Source organism: Nilaparvata lugens, chromosome 10, assembly GCF_014356525.2.
Source record: "Nilaparvata lugens isolate BPH chromosome 10, ASM1435652v1, whole genome shotgun sequence".
In the NCBI taxonomy this organism is placed as follows: Eukaryota; Metazoa; Arthropoda; class Insecta; order Hemiptera; family Delphacidae; genus Nilaparvata; species Nilaparvata lugens.
This window is the reverse complement of record NC_052513.1, coordinates 46,013,850-46,034,326: the sequence shown is the minus strand read 5'-3', so window position 1 is coordinate 46,034,326 and position 20,477 is coordinate 46,013,850. Positions and strand designations below refer to the sequence as shown.

The 20,477-nt window shown below is 34.2% G+C and overlaps 1 protein-coding gene across 4 annotated transcripts in view; it reads left to right on the top strand.

Annotated features, from left to right (window-relative positions):
* LOC111057289 (beta-1,3-glucosyltransferase-like) overlaps window positions 1-20,477 on the top strand; it is a 280,534-nt gene that overhangs the window by 238,736 nt on the left and 21,321 nt on the right. For all 4 annotated transcript variants that reach the window (XM_039436983.1, XM_039436981.1, XM_039436980.1 and 1 more), the window contains one exon: window positions 13,886-14,153. In XM_039436983.1, the coding sequence (XP_039292917.1) occupies window positions 13,886-14,153 (268 nt within the window). The remainder of the gene's footprint in view (window positions 1-13,885; window positions 14,154-20,477) is intronic.

Here is a 20,477-nt window from a genome sequence, read left to right as displayed (position 1 = left end):
TGTTTCTATCAGGTCTATCGAGAGCCGAGCGAGCTTCATCCTGACTTTAAAAAAACATCTTTTGGAACAAATGACTGAAACTGTCCGGTCCTAGAACAATCACATGACAACCATCCCTCACCCATTCCACCAATATAAACCTTTAAACCTTTTATAGAACGAATAACGAATTTTATATATATATATATATATATATATATATATATATATATATATATAAACTCATGTTATTTCAATTATCCACTGCATACTGCTGTATACTACTGAAAGTTGATAACCCTGATCTACTTTCAGCCCACTTCATTTTATTAATCAATTATTTGATCTTATCTACCTATATAATTATTTTACTTTATCAATTTTCTGTTTTTTTTCTCTTAAATATTCATATTGATTAAAACTTCTACAATATTTCCATTAATAAATAAATCCTTAGTCTAAATAATTAAATTATCGTTTTGGTAGAGTGTTAGTGGGGAGGATATTTTTAATATTCTTTCCGAAGAATGGACATTGATATGTCCAAAGCTCCGCCAATTTATGTAGATGCATAACAAGATAATTATTATCTATAGTTATTATATTACAAATTGCTTTTTCATATCATATACAGTTCAATAATTATTTTCTTAGTCTATATTATGTAAATTCATCTATAATTTTGCTGAATTGTAAGCTATTGTATATAAGTGTATAAGCCAGTATATATTGTAATCTACATAAATAAAGTACTCAATCAATCAATACTCAATCAATCAATCACAACCCCTCGCTCGTTTCGCAATAACTTCAATCTAGCCCCCTTGGCTACTGTCCCGGACCAGGAATCAATTATTTGTTACGTCATCACTATGTTCAGACACCCTGCAAGTGTGACAAGACGGAGATGTAAAGTCTCTCGGTCCATCAGGTCACCTGAGAACATTGAGGCAGTGAGAGTTTGTATGTTGCGATCAGCACAGCGTTCTGCGCGCAAACATGCATCTGCTCTTGGACTTTCCAATCGTTCTGTTTGACGAATTGTACACAATAATCTTCATTCCTATTCATACAGGATGGCAATTGTGCAGGAACTTTCTGAACGTGACTTCGATTGAGGGAACACTTTCTAGGATGCCTCATCTCAATTAGGAGTAATTTGGAGTAGCCAGCCCAATCTCCCGATTTTAGTCCTTGTGATTTTCTTCTATGAGGGTTTTCGAAGTTCCTTGTTCATGTGAACCTTCCAAGGACCCTAGAAGATTTGAAGGCCAATATCAGGGAAGAAATGGCCAACATGACGCCTGTAATGCTGGCAGGAGTCATGACAAACGCCAGAAATCAGTTTACTTAGTGTATGGAGAATGGGGTACGTCACCTACCTGATTTGATATTTGAAACAAATTGAAATAAAACTTTATATATGTGTCTACATTACAACAAATGAATACAAACTTTCTGATCAATACAAAGAGTTTTATTATCTTAAAAAAGGAAGTTTCACTGCCTCACTCTGTATAAGTAGATGTTACTATAAGTTTAGTGTTTGTTGATACATTAAATGATAAAATTTTATTTTTCATTCAGATTTTCAATGTTCTCATTTATTTCGAATCACCCTTGTGATGAAATAATATTACGCTATTTTCAATAACTCTGTATTGCATGTCTACCTTTTTTGAACTTAAGTGTGTTATATAATATACTATAGTGAAAGGAAGATTATACCTCATAATAAAAGTGCTACCTCAAGTTATGAGTCATGATTTATAATATAAAAACTACAATAACTAGTAGTTCTGTGTACAGTAGACGTCACGCAGTTTTCTCATCCACAAGTATCTGATGTCACCTGTTCTAGTTGATTCAGTTGACTCATCATTTACTCCTAACAAGGTCCATAAATACAGGTCATGACACTCATGTTCCTTATGGAGCGGCCATTTATGGGGTCTTTATGGTGGTACATTTGAAAATCCAATCTAATTTAATTTTCCCGTAACAAAATTATGCATTTTAAAAACAATATCCTAGTTGAGATAATATGTGAATTCAGGTTTTCAATTTTTGACCGAGCGAAGTGAGGTCTAAGATTCAAGTCGAAGGTTCGGCATTTCTCTTAATGTTTGAATGTGTATATGTTTATATGTTGCGCATTTACGGCGAAACGCGGGAATAGATTTTCATGAAATTTGACAGGTATGTTTTTCAATTGCGCGTCGATGTACATACAAGGTTTTTGGAAATTTTGCATTTCAAGGATTATTATAAAAGGAAAAAGGAGCCTCCTTCATACGCCAAAATTAGAGTAAAAGTCAGACTATAGAATTATTCATCATAAAAAATCAGCTGACAAGTGATTACACAGATGTGTGGAGAAGCCAGTTCATTGCTGTATTTCCATAAGGTCTATAGTTTCAATCAGGTACTTTGTGGATGAGAATACTACGTGAAGTCTACTTTTCACAGTACTACTAGTTTAATGATGAAATTGCAATAATAAATGCTCCAATTATTCATTTATTTATTATTGAAATAATTGTTCTTATCCTTGTAAATCATGGATTATGATTCAAAAGGCATTTGGACAAGACAGAAATATGCGAGGCCAATTCCAAAAAGTGTTTCAAGTTCCCGATCAATTACCTAAATCTAAAAATCAACAATTCAGTTCTTAGTTGGAATCTAATTTATTATTATCCTGTCGGAACAATTTATTTCACAATATTCAAAGCCAGACAATATCCCTTGAACAATATTACAAAATAACTCATCATGTTGTTCAATCTATAATGATAACAGCTGATAAATTTGAAAATTGATGAACTAGGACCCCATAAAATGACGATTTTGCAAGGTATCACGGGATTGTGTCATAACCTGTATTTATAGACTCTTTTCTGTATAGGGCTACTTTTATAGAAATAGAAAGAAAAATAAAAATCTTAGTACCCTTTTTGAAACATTTAATCACAACATGTTTCGGACATTGATGCCATTTTGTGATTGAATATTTCAAAAAGGGTACTAAGATTTTTATTTTTCTTTCTATTTGTATTTATAGACCTTGCTCTTAAAAATCTGGTGTGGCGCACTCACACAACTTTCCTTGTCGTTATGAAAGTTAATCACCTGACGCTAGTTTTCTCGCGCATCTCAAGTCTACTATTCAAAAATCTGAGCCAGCTGGTGACAGGACAATAACGCTGGATACACACGAGATCTGCTATCTCTTCATAGTGAATGATTCAATAGAATCAACAGTAAGTTGCCAACAGTTTGTAAATGAATAATCACATTTTCTCGAATTCCGAGCTTATTTACAATTTTAGGTGAAAATGTTACTGAACATTAATATTGTAGAGATTTTCATGTTCGAACTTTTCCACTTGAAATTTCTCGTTCAAATTGTATCTGAAGCCTGATAATTGGGAAACTAAAATCAAACTTTGCATAAATGGGGCGGAGATCCTGAAATTTTTACAGATATGGGACTTGTGGCAGTTGATAGAGCTTATCAATGACTATTCTAGGTATAGTACAAATTTGATAAACATCGTTGAAGCCGTTTTCGAGAGTCGCGAAAAACCCTGTTTTTGACAACATTTTCGCCATTTTAGCCGCCATCTTGAATTGCATTTGATCGAAATTGTTCGTGTCGGATCCTTATTGTAAGAACCTCGAGTTCCAAATTTCAAGTCATTCCATTAATTGGGAGATGTGATATTATCGTGTACACACACACACACACACACACACACACACACACACACACACACACACACACACACACACACACACACACACACACACACACACACACACACCACACACACACACACACACACACACACACACACACACACACACACACACACACACACACACACACACACATACATACCGATACCCATAAACCACTTTTTTGGACTCAGGGGACCTTGAAACGTATAGAAAATTAGAAACTGGGGTACCTCAATTTTTATCGGAAAGCAGTACTTTTCTTACCTATGGTAATAGAGCAAGGGAGGTAAAAATTGTTATTTGTTTTCTCCAAGATCAAAAACTCACTTATGTTAATAAACTCAGTTCACGTTTGAATTTGTATCCCATGTGATAATTTATCCAGTTCCGTGATAATTTTTACAACTGATAAAAATATTTCTCAACTTATTTAAATTATTTTTTTCAATCAAGTATATTATAATTTCTTCAGTATTATTCAGATAATTCAATCATTTTTTATTTTATTTTCAATCACCTTATGAATTTGCTTTTCAAATGTGAGAATATTGATATTGATCGGCACGCTTCATAAAAAATATTGAAAATAAAAACCTTATAGAAATAGCCATGGCCAGACATCTGTGTAATACATGCAATGAATAATCCACTTGTCAGCTGATTGATCATGAATAACTAGCAGGTAACCCGTGCTTCGCAAGGGTCCATTTTAAAACTTACAAACTGAAAACTTGACGTGATGAAATCTAGAAGAATTGAAAATAGGTCTATAAGAATCCACGGTTAATTGAGAATTTATATGCAAAATTTCAAGTGAATCAGTCCAGTAGTTCAGACGTGATGATGCGTCAAACATAATTTTCCTATCCTTTACACATGTATATACGTGTAATAGCCGCCAGGCTCGCTTCGCTCGCCATATCCGTCTAGCCAGGGGGCTCCGCCCCCTGGACCCCCGACTGGATCATCCAATAATGAGATCAGCAGGCTCGCTTCGCTCGCCTGCATTTTTCATTTGAGCATTTTTATCATATGTTGGGACGATCCAGTCGGGGGTCCAGACTAAATGTCTGGCTAAATGGATATGGCGAGCGAAGCGAGCCTGACGGCTAGTGATATTATATTCCCAGGAATAGCTCTGATTGAAGTAGCAGTGCCCAATCAATTTTTCCTCGATAAATGCATTTCAAACTTCAACTTGGTGTCAACTTAACAAAGTCAACTCAACTTAATGCCAACCTGACAAAATTATTAATCTAGTTACCAGTTAACAACTGTTTCGAAGAGGTACTATCTCTAGATTATAGTTCTATATTAACATATGATATGGCCTTTTTTTCAATTATAATTAAGAGAATAAGAAGAATATACATGCTAAATGACGAACTTTAAACCCTTAAAAACCACCCTTAAGAGTTAAAATATTGCCAAAAGATTCCCTAGTGCGCCTCTAAAGGGCCAACTGAACATACCTACCAAATTTGAACGTTTTTGGTCCGGTAGATTTTTAGTTCTGCGAGTGAGTGAGTCAGTCAGTCAGTGAGTGAGTGCCATTTCGCTTTTATATATATAGATAAGCCAGTTCTTTCCTTCATTATAGAAGATGATAGATATACTTTATATCAGTATCATTGAATTAGAATAGCTTTCGAAAGGTTTGAGATATCGATGTGCGGTTTTCACCATACTTTCACGATATTTTCTCTTGAGATCCTGTATCGAAATCATGTATTATATGACTACATTCCAATTTGAAAAAATGGAGTTGGATTCAAAATGGTGGTTCAAAAATTGTGGACGAAATTTGGGTGCGACGGAAAACCTGTTTTTATTATTCGAATAAGATTCCCAATCATACCTTTTGTCATACATGACATCAAAACCCATTCAATTTTATTGAAATATTATTTTGTGAGTTGAAAATCTGGTCGCGGATTTAATTATAACATGTAATTGATAAAGCGAGACGATCTCCAATGTGCAAAGATGAAACGTGTGTTTTATCACGTTTCGTGAAGGTAATATTATGATTTTTAGCTCCATGCTATACAAACAAGAGTGAGTCGACGACTTATGGTCTGTGAATCAAGGCTTTATGTTATTTCTCACATAAATAGATTTGAAATTTTTCTTTTGAGGCCCGTATTCTTTGAACCGTTTGAGAATAACACCAACAAAATATACTGGGATAGATCAGTGCTGACTGATAGAACAATTCCACACAATAGGCCAGATATCATTGTGATGAATAAGCTGACAAGAGAAACAGTAATAGATATGAGCATTCCATGCTGTCACAACTTGGTATCATACTACAATGAGAAAATTACCAAGTATCTTCTCTTGTCAGCTGAAATAAAGGATATCTGGCACCAAGAGAAAGTTGAAATTGTCCCAGTCATAATAACAGCAGTTGGATTGATGGAATCAAAGGTGACTGCAAATCTGAGTCGGCTGGGAATCTCAAGAAAGACAAAAGCTACTTGATGCAAAAGGCAGTGGTGCTCAATACTGTATCAATGGTTAGGGCATTCCTGAATATAGCAACAGAATAACATCAAAGTCTTGCCATAGGCCGATTTTGATGAGAAAAACTCACATTGAATTTGTGATAGTAAATTAAATAATAATATTATTATTAGAAATATTTTCATCAATTATCAAAACAATATTATTGAGGTTAAGTGGAATCAGGTAGAAAGCAATAATAGAACAGCTGTTTTTTTTTTTTTTTATTTATTTATTTCTATCATATGATTTGAATGTGAATTCGCCATATGAAATTGTATGTCCCATAAATGAAATCTGAACATTAATTATGAAAAATATAGAAGGAAAATTGAACTTTGGGCTTCGAGGTGCAAGAGATTGATATTTTTAGAATCTATGTGCAAAATTTGGGGATCTAAATCATACCCGTTTTTCCGGTATGCAATCCACAAGTTGACATGTTTTGATGTTAACAAACAAACACACAAACACACAAACAAACACAACCCTACTCTCTCTTATTATATAGACAAGTTGCTGAACCTGGTAGAATTCATAGGAACGGTAAAAAATCAATTCTACGAGAATCGAAGTGCATGTAACTGGATTTAAAAGATCAATATGATAATATGTTCTATCACAATTCAATGATTATCACAGAAATGTTCAAGTGAAAACGTTGGGCGCAAACCTGGGCGCCATGGGGGGACAAAGAAATTAATGAAAAACTTGATAGCTTGAATAGTGATCTGGATATCTTTTACACATTTTTAGTCTAAGAAATAATATGTTTTAGACTAATTTTTAATATGTTTTGTCAATTGGCAGGAAAACGTTGGTTTTTTAATGTTATCTGACTCTCTTGTTTTTTGGTATCTTCAGAAATCAAGATAAATATCCCACCAAATTTCCCACACGGATAGAGTATAAGTTGTTTTGTAATAGCTAAAGTACATACGTACTGTATATCACAGTTTTTTTTACTGTATATTTATATAGAGTGGGTGAAAAGTCCGAGAATGGCTTAATATCTCATACAAAATAGTTATTTGTATATCTAGAGTGAAAAGTGCTGTTTTTTCTCCCTGAGGGAAAAGTTTGAAGCCCGAGGCAAAGCCGAGGGCAACAATTTTCCTGAGGGAGAAAAAACATTTTTCACTCGTGATATAAACAACATTTTTCCTCCACCTACATTTTTATAAAAACTGCAAATAAAATAATTTTTAAAAACGTATGTGACCAAACAATGTGTTACAACATAATCTAAAAAGTAAACAGAAACAGCTGGCTTGTAATCATAGTTCTCCTCCGACAGCACTATCTGTCGGCTAAAGTTGTAACAACAATGACAGCTACAACTACAGCTATGATGAAGTTCCAGTTTCAAATTTGATTAGTTAATAAGTAATACTCGTTGGCTGGTATTTTGAATAACATGGATTAAAAGAAAAAAATATACATTTTTTCTAGTATAGTGATATGAAGTTTGTAATAATAATTTCAGCATACAAACATAAATTTTATATATCGATCAAATGTCTGGTTGAGGTATTGAATTTAGTTGGTTTAATGACTACTCTATATGCTTCCTCATCTGAGCTTAGACCTTCCAACCTATTTCAAATGTACGTTTTTAAAATAGAGATGCTTCCCATGTTATTTAAATGGAGTCACTTTTACTCCCTAGGGAGTTTTTCTGTTTTTTAGTACCGAGAGCGAAAAAGTGACACTTTAGTATCATGTTTCAGGGAGTAAAGTAAGTACTTTTGACAGTAGGTGGAGGAAATAGTTAGTTGTATATCTCGAGTGAAAAGTACGACTTTTTCTCCCTGAGGGAAAAGTTTGAAGCCCAAGGCGAAGCCGAGGGCAACAATTTTCCTGAGGGAGAAAAAGTATTTTCACTCGTGATGTACACAACATTTTTCCTCCATCTACATTTTTTTATAGAAACTGCAAATAAAATCATTTTAATAACTTACGTATTGGTGACAATGTTTCCTAACAACATAACCTAAAATCTAAAACCTAAAAACTGGCCGTCTGATTGGCACTGCCGATTGCGCTATCTACCGGCTAAAGTTGTAACTTTAAATTATATCAGCTGGGTGTTTACCAAAAATGGCTGACTCTAGATCACGCGGTTCAGATTTGAATTGCAGATCAAAAATATTTGTTGGCTGGTATTTTGAATAGAATAAGATATTTTAAAAATTGTATAAATTTTTATTGTCTACTAATATTAAGAATATAATATCATACAAACATATATTTCATGAGTTGATCAAATTTTTGGTTGTGGTATTGAATTCAGTTGACTCAATGACAGACACCTCTATTATGCTTTCTCATCTGAGCTTAGACCTTCTAACCTATTACAATGTAGGTTTCAAAATAGAGATGCTCCCCATGTTATTTAAATGGAGTCACTTTTACTCCCTAGGGAGTTTTTCTGTTGTTTACTACCGAGAGCGAAAAAGTGACACTTTAGTATTAGGTTTCAGGGAGTAAAGTAAGTACTTTAGACAGTAGGTGGAGGAAAAGGTAATTTGATGGTGGGTGTGATTGGGGATCCTACTCAAATTGAAAAAACTACTTTACATTGACTTTAAAAATCTGGTCCGCCATATTGAATGCAACTTCATTTTTCCAAATAGGAAGGTGGTCATGCAATGTATGATTTCGATAGCGAATTCAAAGAGAAAATGAATGGCGGAAACCGCATATCAATATGTCAAACCATTTCAAAGATATTCACATTATTAATCAATACTATTCAAAGCAGAAAGAAGGGGAAAAAGTCTCAGAACGGCTTAGTATCTTATAAAAAGAAGTGATTCCAAGGTGGGTGTGATTGGGGGTGTTACTCAAATTGAAAATACTACTTTACTATGACTTTAAAAATCTGGTCTGCCATTTTGAATGAAACTTTATTTTTTTAAATAGGAAGGTGGTCATGCAATACATGATTACAATACAGATTTTCAAGAAAAAATGAATAGCGGAAACCGCACATCAATATCTCAAACCGTTCAGAAGATATTCACATTATCAATCGTTGAATACACAGAAAACGAAATGCACTGTTGTTGGTTCACAAAGACGAATTAGACAAGGAGCGATTTGTCTACCTTCTGTAACCTTGGATGGAGTGAAGCTCATATATGATGATAGGATCAAGCTGCTTGGCATGCTGATTGACAACGCACTCACTTGGGAGGTTCATGTGAATGCTGTAGTGAGAAAGGTGTTTGCAGGGATGCATCAAATGAAAAGGTTGAGGAGATTTTTGCCAGTGAGAGTGAGGAAGACTCTGGTTCAGGCGCTTATTCTCCCCCATTTCGACTATTGTTCAATGGTGTACAATGGTGTTTCTGGAGAGCTGAATGGCAGGCTTCAAAGGGCATTAAACTATGCTCTGCGATTTATTCTTGATGCTTGATGGAATGACCACGTAACACCCCTGTACAGAGAACTCGATTGGCTAAGATTAGATGCGCCAACGGCATTCCAATCAGTAACCCTGTAAGTTGGTGGATCTCTCCCGTGACTATGCCCAAGATCGTTGGGCGCTCAAGAGCTAAGTTGAACTAATATGGGATAGTGATCGGTAATTGATGATTCTATAATAGCAGATTTTATTTGAAGTTTTTTGTCATTTTTCAGGAAGAAATGGCCTAAACAGGAGTTTCCCGCGGGACGTGTTACCCTATTGATTAAACTTATGAATTCAACTCATGCATCATATCAAGGTAACAGTCCTGCGGGGAATTCGGAGGAACATTCAGAATGTTAATATTGACATCACCACAGAATAATTGTAAATGATCCTTATCGTTTATATTCGTTTATGTTTAATTTAAGAAAATAGCTCTGAAGCGCCAAAACAAACGAATCGAGACAAGAGTTAGGGCTACGATAGGCGGACAACAGGTGGCAAGGCACGCCGTTCAGATTAAAGGTCAGGGCTAGGCAGTTGGCGACTCCCCCCAGGCACAGCTGATCACGGCCAACGAATCATCAATGTAGACCACAACACCGTCATTCTGATTTAATTTATTTGTTGTTCGAAAATAATTATATCCAGGGAGCTGCATCACATCATCATCATCATCCAACCAGGTTTCGGTTAAAACAATACAACTCATTTTAAGTTTATTAAAACTATTTGAAAATACAGTGAATTCATCAAAGTTTCTATTATAGCTACGTATATTCATATGGAGTGTATGGAATTCATATTCATGCTTCCTATTTCAAAATATCTTTCTAATGCTTGAGTACTATTGAATGTTAAACTGTCAATTAAATTGGATTCTATAATGCATTCATCGTCGGTGAAGAACATGAGAGGCACATCATTCTTCTGTCACCCGGCTTTATGTAGATATTGTATTGTTAAAATGAATGTTAATATTCAACTCCAATTAAAATATAATGTAAAACAGTAATCGTTTCATAATCAAAAACGCAATAGAGAGTAAAGGAAAAAAAATAAAAAAAGCATAAAATCAACGAAAACTAAGATTTTAGTTGCTAAGCATTAGCTAATTGGACTCTTAATTACTGAAACATTATTCTAATAATCCTACTGAAAAATATTATAGAAATTAATACAAAATAAGCATGATTTGCATCACAAATTTGTAAAGATAAAATAGAAAAAAGTCCAGATCACAACTGCAATCAGAATAACCAGAAATATTACTGAATAAAATCAACGAATTCAAGACTTTGACTCATCATCCAATTGAAATGCGATATTGGAACCTTTATTACTAAAAAATGATACGAATATTATTTCTAATTAAACTAATAAATAATATAGAATGGGTACAGAGTGAGCATGTTAACCCGGAAATAAAAATTATAAATGAAAAAAAAATAAAACAAGGCTCAGATTACAAACTTCAATCTGAATTAGAAAGGGTATAAAGGAAACATTTAAAAATTAGAATAAACGAGAATTACTCAGTGATTAGACATCCATTTGTATTGCAATATTGAGCCTATAATTTTTTATCAAATCAATATATTAACGAAAACCGATAATAACAATTCAAGTAAAGAATATTTCAACTAATATTAAACCCAACTAGCATAAAACAAATAATAAAATTATTATAAGTTTAAAAAAATAAAATAAAATGTAGAATAGAATAAGATCCAGATTTCAAACTGCAAACCTAATTAAAAGGATATTAAAATGGAAAGAAAAATGAAACTTTGGCTATATTGATCAGCCATTTTACTATAATATTGGACCCTCAATTAATATTGAATTGCTTGTTCGAGTCCAGTAAATAAATAATAATTATAGTATAATATCAAGCTCAGTATACTTGATTGATCTAATAATTTTTCCATCTGAGTGTAAATAGAGCTTATAAAATACTTGGCGTTATGAGCGTAACGGTACTGACAATGGAAGATATTATTTTTGCTTTCAAGTTTATCAGTATTCACGATAATCTCTAACGCTATTTTGAATCAGCTGATACTGTAATCAATATCACTGTGGCAATTCATTCATTCCTATGGTACGAAAATATTGCATTCATCATTGATCATTCTTAATACTGTAATAATTATGAAGATTTAATTAGATTGAAGCTTCATTTGTGATGTTATAAATGGAGCTAACTTTACGGAAACCACACAACATATAATACAAGTATCTTTTGATTTAAAAGCTTATTTATTGTTGCATTACTGAACCAGGAAATTATTTTTTTTGTATTCTCCTAAAATATTACCTATATAAAATAATACTATATTCTCCTTGAGTTCAATACATCAAACCAAAATTGATTCCATAAAAGACCAAACCAATGAGGAATCCTATATTTTCATTCGATTATTATTATCAGTAAACCGTATCATATTACTTAATGAATATTATTATGAAATGGAATATAACATGAATGCGAATGAATAATAAATCAAATGTTCATGATTTGTAATAAGAGCTGAAATAGTGTGAAATTGCAAAAGGTCTTCTTGCCTTATCCTGAACTTGTTTGAAGAGTTGCCGTCAAAGGAGGGGGCTGCGTCCGCTGCTCAGCCGCCGTCTCATCAATTTTACGTATATCGTCCAAATCATATATCCTGAATGGTTTCTCAATAGTTGATCTCCTCACCAATATTTTGCTATCATTTGTCCAGACAGACACCAGCTCACGGGTTTTAACGAGATTTCTTGCTGCGTTGAAAATCTCCCTTGTGTGTGGAGCTAGGTGATCGTTCATATAAACAGGATGATCCGGAAAATTGGGATTAATTACACTTGCTGACAGTCTTTTCTTGTGCTTTCTAGCTGTCAACCAGATGGACTTGATTGATCTCGAAACGAAATTCACCACAATGGACGGTGGAACACGGTTTTTCCAGGGTACAGCTGAACCTTGGCGAAGTCTGTGTGCAATCGATATGTCAAATCCATTATACTCTACACCCAAAACACTTGCCAGTTTTTACATTATCGCATACACATTTTCTTGCGTTGTAGCCGGTATGCCCGTTATTACAATATTGTTCTTGCGCGTTTGTTGTTGCAAATCCGCCACTTCCCTTTTTAATACCGCATTTTGACCTCTTAGATGCTCTTCTTTTTGAGTTAGCTCGAGCACTGCTGCTTAGTGTTACGATTCGACGTTTCTTTTAGAGTATTCACGTCTTGCTTAACAATTTTAAAATCGTCGAGTGTGGCTTTAATAATGTCCCATCGTTCATTATTTTCTTTTCGAAGAGCAGCTATTGCTTGGAGAACAGTACTGTCCTCACGTGATAACTCACCCTCGCGACCAGCACATGTAGCAGCGCTGCACTTATCACACCTCCAGTTGTTACGTGTTGCGACGGATTTTGAAGCGTCCACATTTATGCACCCGGCGTGGAATAACCCATCACAATCTTTACACTTGGAATTATCTTGCTTTAGAGCTACGTCGTTTAAACACTTTTTGCACTTATTAACCATTTTCGATGTGAAATAAGTTTAATTTATAGGTCAAACACTATGAAATACTATTGATTTTAAACACGGACAAAATAAGCCGAGTGACAGATAAGGAACAAACTAGCTACTTATCAGGCGCTCTGATAGACGATGCTCACTCATCGAACTACGAACTAGAACTGAACTCCGAACTAGAACTGAAGAGAAAGCTGTATTAAAAATAGCCATAACGTCCTTGTTATTGGGTATTTTTGAAAATGGGACTTATTCTTTGAAGAATTTGGGGTCGCTGAATCCAAATCCGAAATCAAAATCTTTCTATCTTCATTTTCAAGAAAGATGTATTTTGAGAATAAGTGATGACCATAGAGAGACGTATGATCCTCTCGTATGGTCCGCTGGTATCTCAATCAAAAGCAGGTTTCTGCTTGCCTCAAGGGGAAAAGACGTGATAAAATGTGGTTCCCGGCTCGAATCCCCTTGTGGAAGACACAATTGGACTCAATGTACTTTAACAAAAAAACATGAACACTGTTCAGTGTTCAGGTTGCACGTCTCCTATCGTGTGAAAGAGGCCCGAATCCAATTTGTTTGTGTGTGAATAGGCGGGCGTGTGTGAGTAGTGATGTTAGTGAGTAAATGTAGCCAGTTCTACTGTTCTCTGAGCTACTAGTATTTTTTTTTGTACAGATGTTATGGTTTTGTTCAATTTTGCAGTGTCCCTGGACTGCAATCGCTGCTGAGCTGTTGGCCTGACAGTGGACCCATAGCTATTGGTGAAAGGTTCGGCTACAATGTGCAAGGCTCCATACAAGGCTACAACTTTTTGGCAGGAGGCGCAGGAATCGTAATAAGTGCTTCGGCTATTCCTCATATATTGAAGATATGCCGATGTCCAAATCTTAGCAGCACTGAAGACATGTATGTGGGAGTTTGTCTAACCAGCCTCGGCATACCTCTCGTGCATACTCCGTCTTTTCATCAGGTATTTTTTCCAATATTCTACCAAGACTTGAAGAGACTCAATTACACCTATCTATTGAAATATAGGTGGAATGAGCTCTCCAATCGAGAACGTGGATAGATAGTGAATACATAATATGTGGACTGGTTTTACACTTGTATGTAAGTCAAGGAAAGAACCAGGCAATGAATGCTCAAGAGTATAGAGGGAAAAATTAGGAACACAATTTTTGACTGCACAACAATTTCAAGGATATTTAGGGAGTGAACATAAAGGGGGTGGGAGTCGTTTGGAAGTTCCATTTTTTGTCTTTAACAGTTTTCGGGGAATTATATCATTTCCAAGATACATGTGTATAAGCCAGAAAAGAAAAAACACTTCAAACCCCCCCACCCTCATCCCTTAAGCACAAGAAGTAGGGAAGAGGACTTTTGATATAGATTATTCACCTTCTTACCAGTCCAAACAATGCTACTCAATACCCCTCCGAAATTCTCAGTGAATTATTCTACATTTGTTAAACCGAAGCATTTACACTCAACACTAGGTACTGCAACAGTTGTAGAGAGATCCTTGAAATAATGAAATTATACATGAAATAAAGATGGAAAACTCCACGAACTCCCTACCAATACTCTAGGGCATTGTTCCTGGATGAGAATCATATCTGAATATCATATTTAAATTGTCTGGAAGTCTTCAGTTACTCACACAGCAGTCATTTTGCTTTTTCAACTTATCATTTTTTTACCAAATAATGGTTAAACATATGAAATTGAAACTTTGCCCAATCATTTATAACAATAATAGACAAAGATACAAAAAATATGATAATTTTTCAAATTCATAAAACAAAATGGCGGCTATTTAATTGTTTTCTTGAGTAACTCAGCAATTGTTGATTTTACAAAACATTTATAAGAAAAAGTTTTCCATAAATTAAATTATCTATCGATTGGTACACAATTTTCAAAATATTATTGACTGAGATAATGTAGTCAATAGTCCAGTCAAATCGTCATTTTTCAGGAATCAGCCCAGAAAGAATTTTTCTTGACAGCTCTATATGACTGTATTTTGGGCGCTGAATTCGAATCTGGAATTAGCTGACATGCCAGAGAGTGGCTTCACCCCCAAAACCCACAAAAACCCCTAAAATTTCGGACTTTTTTCATTTAATCTCGAAAACTTCAAGTTTTTGGAGAAAAATCATTCTCTACAAAATTGAAGATGATAAAATTTCCAATAAATTGAGTGATTGAGCAGATTCAACCATTTTTGGTTCTGGTGCTACAAGTTTTTAAAAAAGGGTGTTTCAAGGGGTTTTCAAAGTTATGCATATCTACCACTTCAACCCTATACAACTTGAATATTTTTCTAGTATAGATTAAAGACAACACATCACGTGAAAGAACAATCAATTCTGAACAGGATTTTAAAATTTAATAGTGTTGGCAGAAGAAAACACCCAAAAACAGAAAACCATGTCCTACAGCCAAAATACAAATTTGTTCATTATAATTCCTTTTCAAGGCCTTCCTAACAAAAAATTCATATTTTGGCTGAAATCATCTCACGAGGATTATTTTCTATGAGAATCACCCATTAAGCAGTTAATTTCAGTATTTTCTAGTGGGGGGGGGATTCATCATAGGGATATGTCAAGGATCAAAACTTCAAACACTTATAATGTTTGACAGAATGATCTCCTCTTACAACAGCCCACTCTTCTCAGCTCATCAAGGCGGGTTCATAATCATCTATCATAACTGAAATTTGATTAAAAAAATCCTCCTCTAGTGAATTTTAGCCCATACACAGAAAAATTGCCAATTTCTATATTTAAAACTGTGTATCTCGGTAACCCAAAATGATAAAAAATTATACTTGGTCTTGATTTGGAATACAGAGTCTCCTCTTTCATGTGAGGTGAATGAATTTTGTAGAAATGTAATCATGAGGTGTGATACATTTGTTTGAAAAAAAACAAGAAATTTGTGATATTTTCCTCATTTTCACAGTCTCGACAGTTTTTTGATAACAAACAGTCATGCAAAGTGGATTTAAGGCAATGTGGCTTATAGAGCATGTAATTCTCTTCCATTTGAGACCAATCGCAAATTTCTATAATGTATCTTACTTGCTTTAGAGACTCTTGGATAAGAGTAAAATCACAGGAGAAATGGGAAAATGAAAAAAAAATTTCAATTCGGCTGTAACTTTTGAATGGTATTAAAATCAGGAAAACGATTCATGTCAGCAAATAGAGGAGAAAATTCTCCACAGCCTTGCTCACTTTTTTGGATTTTTTATCTGAAGTTTTTACAAGATATGCAACTTTGAGTATGTGAAACTGTGAGAATGATTAATGTATCACAATTTTTTTGCATATTCAAAGTTTTGTATCTTGTGAAACACTTCAGGTAAGAAATGCAGACAGTAGTTGAGGTTTTAGAGAATTTTCTTCTCTTTTTGCTTCAATAAAACATTTTCCCGATTTCAATACCTTTCAAAAGTTACAGCCAATTGAAAAAATGATTATTTTCATTTTCTCATTCTTTCTGTGATTCAACTGTTATTCGAGAGTCTCTAAAACGAGTAAGATACATAATAGAAACTTGCATTTGGTCTCAAATGAAGGAGAATTACATGCTATATAAGCTACATTGCCTCAAATCTATCTTGCATGACTGTTCATTGTAAAAAAACTGTCGAGACTGTGAAAATGAGAAAAATATCACAGATTTCTTGCCTTTTGAAACAAATGTATCTTACCTCACAATTATATTTTTACAAAATTCATTTACCTCATGGACATCTTAATGTGGAGTGATAAGTCCCTCATGGATACATTGATCTAGAATGATGTGTCCCTCTAATATAGAGTGATAGACCACATGGACATCTTGATCTAGAGTGATAGGTCCTCCATGAAGGCCTCTATTCATGCTATTCACTCTATATGCTTGAAACCAATCATATTTCATCCATCAATCAATATCTCAAATCTACATTCAACTTAGAAATTACTATGTTCAGGAAGGAACAATGACTAGAATTGAAATTTCAAATTCAGGTTGGGTTAGGTCAGCAGAAGTAACTGTAACTTCAACATACCTAACCTAACCAAAATTTATTTAACTTCTGGAAATATACTCTATACACATTTTTTGAGAAGAAACATGGAAAAGTTTAACAACAAGTATTAGCTTAATATTAAAACAAGATTATAAACACTTGTATTTACTTTGATTTTCACTGTGATGAACTCCAACTGATGACTTGTATTTAACTTTTCTAAGAAAATGTGATGTAATGTGCACAACATCTCTCCTGGCTGAACAGCTCCCTTATATACACCAGACGCTCCCCAACACATTCCATCAACTCTAGATTTTTTTTCAAGTCCATAGAATATGGAATAATGATTTCTAATATTTTTCAATACTTTTTAATATTTTTAATAATTTTGAATATTTTTTGATAATTGTTTTTTTAATTTTTCTCCCTAAGTTCTATTTTCAAATTTTTTGAATTTTTTCGCAAGTTTTTTTTTTAGACATTGACTTTTGACCTTGACGTTGGACTTTGACCTTTGGCCTTGGACTTTGACCTTGTCCCAAAACCGACAAAATCTATCTACTGAGTAGTATAATTTTATTCTCAAGTCAGTGGTTTTTCTCATGTCTTTCTTATTTCATCATTTGAATAGGACATTCACTGTTCACTAAGAAAATTATTGAATAATTTTATTTTAATATTTTTTTTTTCATTTAAATGGTGTTTTTTCCATGAAAATTATTCAATTAATAACATTCACATTGTTATAATACATTACTTGTATAATTAAGTTACTCGTTTCCAATAAGAAATGGTCATTGTTCTGTCGCATTATGAAGATAGTAACACTGGTAAATTTATAATATTGTTAATAATTTTCTACATATACAGTTTATTTCTTGTGTAGAGCGTAGCGGTCCTACTACTCTAGTTTTTAAATTTATTTATATTCTAAGAGAAGTGCACTCCAATAGGGCTTATGCCCAGGTGTCTTCTTCTTCTGGTGCCTATCTGTTACCGAATGTTGGCAATCATTCTGGCAATTATAAGCTTGTTGACAGCCGCTCTAAAAAGTTCCAGGGTGGACACTGCAAACCATGCTCTCAAGTTCTTTAACCAGGAAATTCGTCTCCTACCAACACCTCTCCTGCCAAGAACTTTACCCTGTAGTACACATTTCAACAACTGATATTTAGTTCCATTCCTCATAATGTGTCCCAGATACTCCAATTTTCGTCTCTTGACAGTGTACATTATTTCCGTCTTCTTATTGAGTTGTTGAAGAACCCTGTAGTTGAAAATTTTGTCTATCCAAGATATTTTCAGGATTCGTCTATAGGTCCACATCTCGAACGCCTCAAGTTTCTTTGTTGTTGTTTCAGTCAGGGTCCAAGACTCAACTCCATATACGCCCAGGTGTGCCCATAGTTATTCCCCTTTATGTTTTTGTCCTCTAAAGCAAAACATTCAATTCTCATTAGTATTTTTTCATTTTGTATTTTAAGCTGGTACAATGTTTTATGATAATATTATGTTGTGCGAGATAAATTATTTTTTGAATTGAATCTTGAAGTATGGGGTCGCAACTAAGCCACATAATAGCCAATTCAAAAAGGCTGATCCAGCGTTCATTGAAACGGTCATAGAATTATTACCATTCATTATAGAGACCTCTAGTTTAAATAAATCGAATCACAATAAAGTATCCCACAAATATTGTGATTACATATTTCCACCTAAACATGATTTAAACCGACAGAAATGCACTTTTTAAAAACATTCCATTTTTCAGAGTACCATTTTTCTTGAATACTTTCAATGACGATTTTTTTTATATAAAGTGCCAAACAAAAGTTCTTTGTAATAGAATTTATAATTCATTCCTGTTTGTATCAAGTTTTTATCACCTATTTTGTAGAGTCATGATTTTTTATTATGTTATTCTAGCTGCTGAGCCAATTGACTCACATACCACAACAATAAAACATACAAAATAGCAGCATCATTCAAGAAAATGAAATACAAGGTTGCAACATAACCAAAAACTCACTAAGGAAGCTCTAGTCCCCACACAACACCCCCAACATCAATACAATAGACCAGGAATTTATAAGCTTATTCGTAAAGATTCCAGCAAATTTTACATAGGTGAAACAGCAAGAAATTTCAATATAAGATTCAAAGAACACTCGAGAGCCATTACCCATTTTTCCTCCCATTCCATCTTTGCAGAACACATTGACCACACACACCCTGACATGAACAACTACCGCAGAATACTCCACTATTCCCACAAAAACAGGATATTAAATGTACTAGAACAGTTTGGAATATACAAGTACACCATACAACAGCCAAACAATATTCTAAATGACCAAATCAACTTCTCCCCCCACACCCTGTTTGACATACTCATTTAAATCCTCCTCCATCAACCGCCAAGACTCCCCTCCACCCCCATTCTAAACAAATTCCACCCCCATAACCTTGAATACTTCAGTTTCTCTTTGGCTTGTATATGTGCAATACTAGCACGAAACGGACGTCACCACATGAAAGAATGTGAGTGTTTTTTCACTTCAATGTCTTATGGAATACAATGGTAATTAAATGTAATAAAAAAAGTTATTCCTCTGAATTTTTTGTCAAAAAAATGGTGTCTAAATTATGTGAAAACAAAATTGAAGTGACTGCCATTATGTTTTATGAATTTGAAAAATTACCCTAATTTTTTCAGCTTTGTTCAGTTGTAATAAATTAGGCTATTGTGCAAAGTTTCAAATTCATAATTTATGTTCAACCATTGTTCAGAAAAAAATAAGTGAAAAAAGCAAAATCACTGCTGTGTGAGTAACTGAGGACTTCGGTTGACGTTTGGGGTTCTTTGAACCTTTGGATCCTTGAATCTGTCCCTTCAAACATAATTATAAGAACTAGCAGCTCTGTGAACATTAGACCTGGCGCAGTTATAGACTACAGCCTCCTTTTATACGGTCCATCAGAGTAAATCCTGTCCTGTAAATTATGTCATGTTGGCGAGATATTGGTGTGGAACGGCTATTGGATGTTGTATCAAAAAAATACTAACATCAAAAGCTAATCTCCTTCAAGACATACTGGCAACAGGTCAACCTGAATTGGATCAGAGAAAGGTCGAGAGAAAATACATGTTTTGCCCCACTTGGATGTAATGAGCTGGTTTTTGTTCGTCATATAAAGGCTGAAAGTGATTGTTTTCTGACCAGGCCGAGAAAATTTTTATGGTCATAGAAATGTAAAATAACC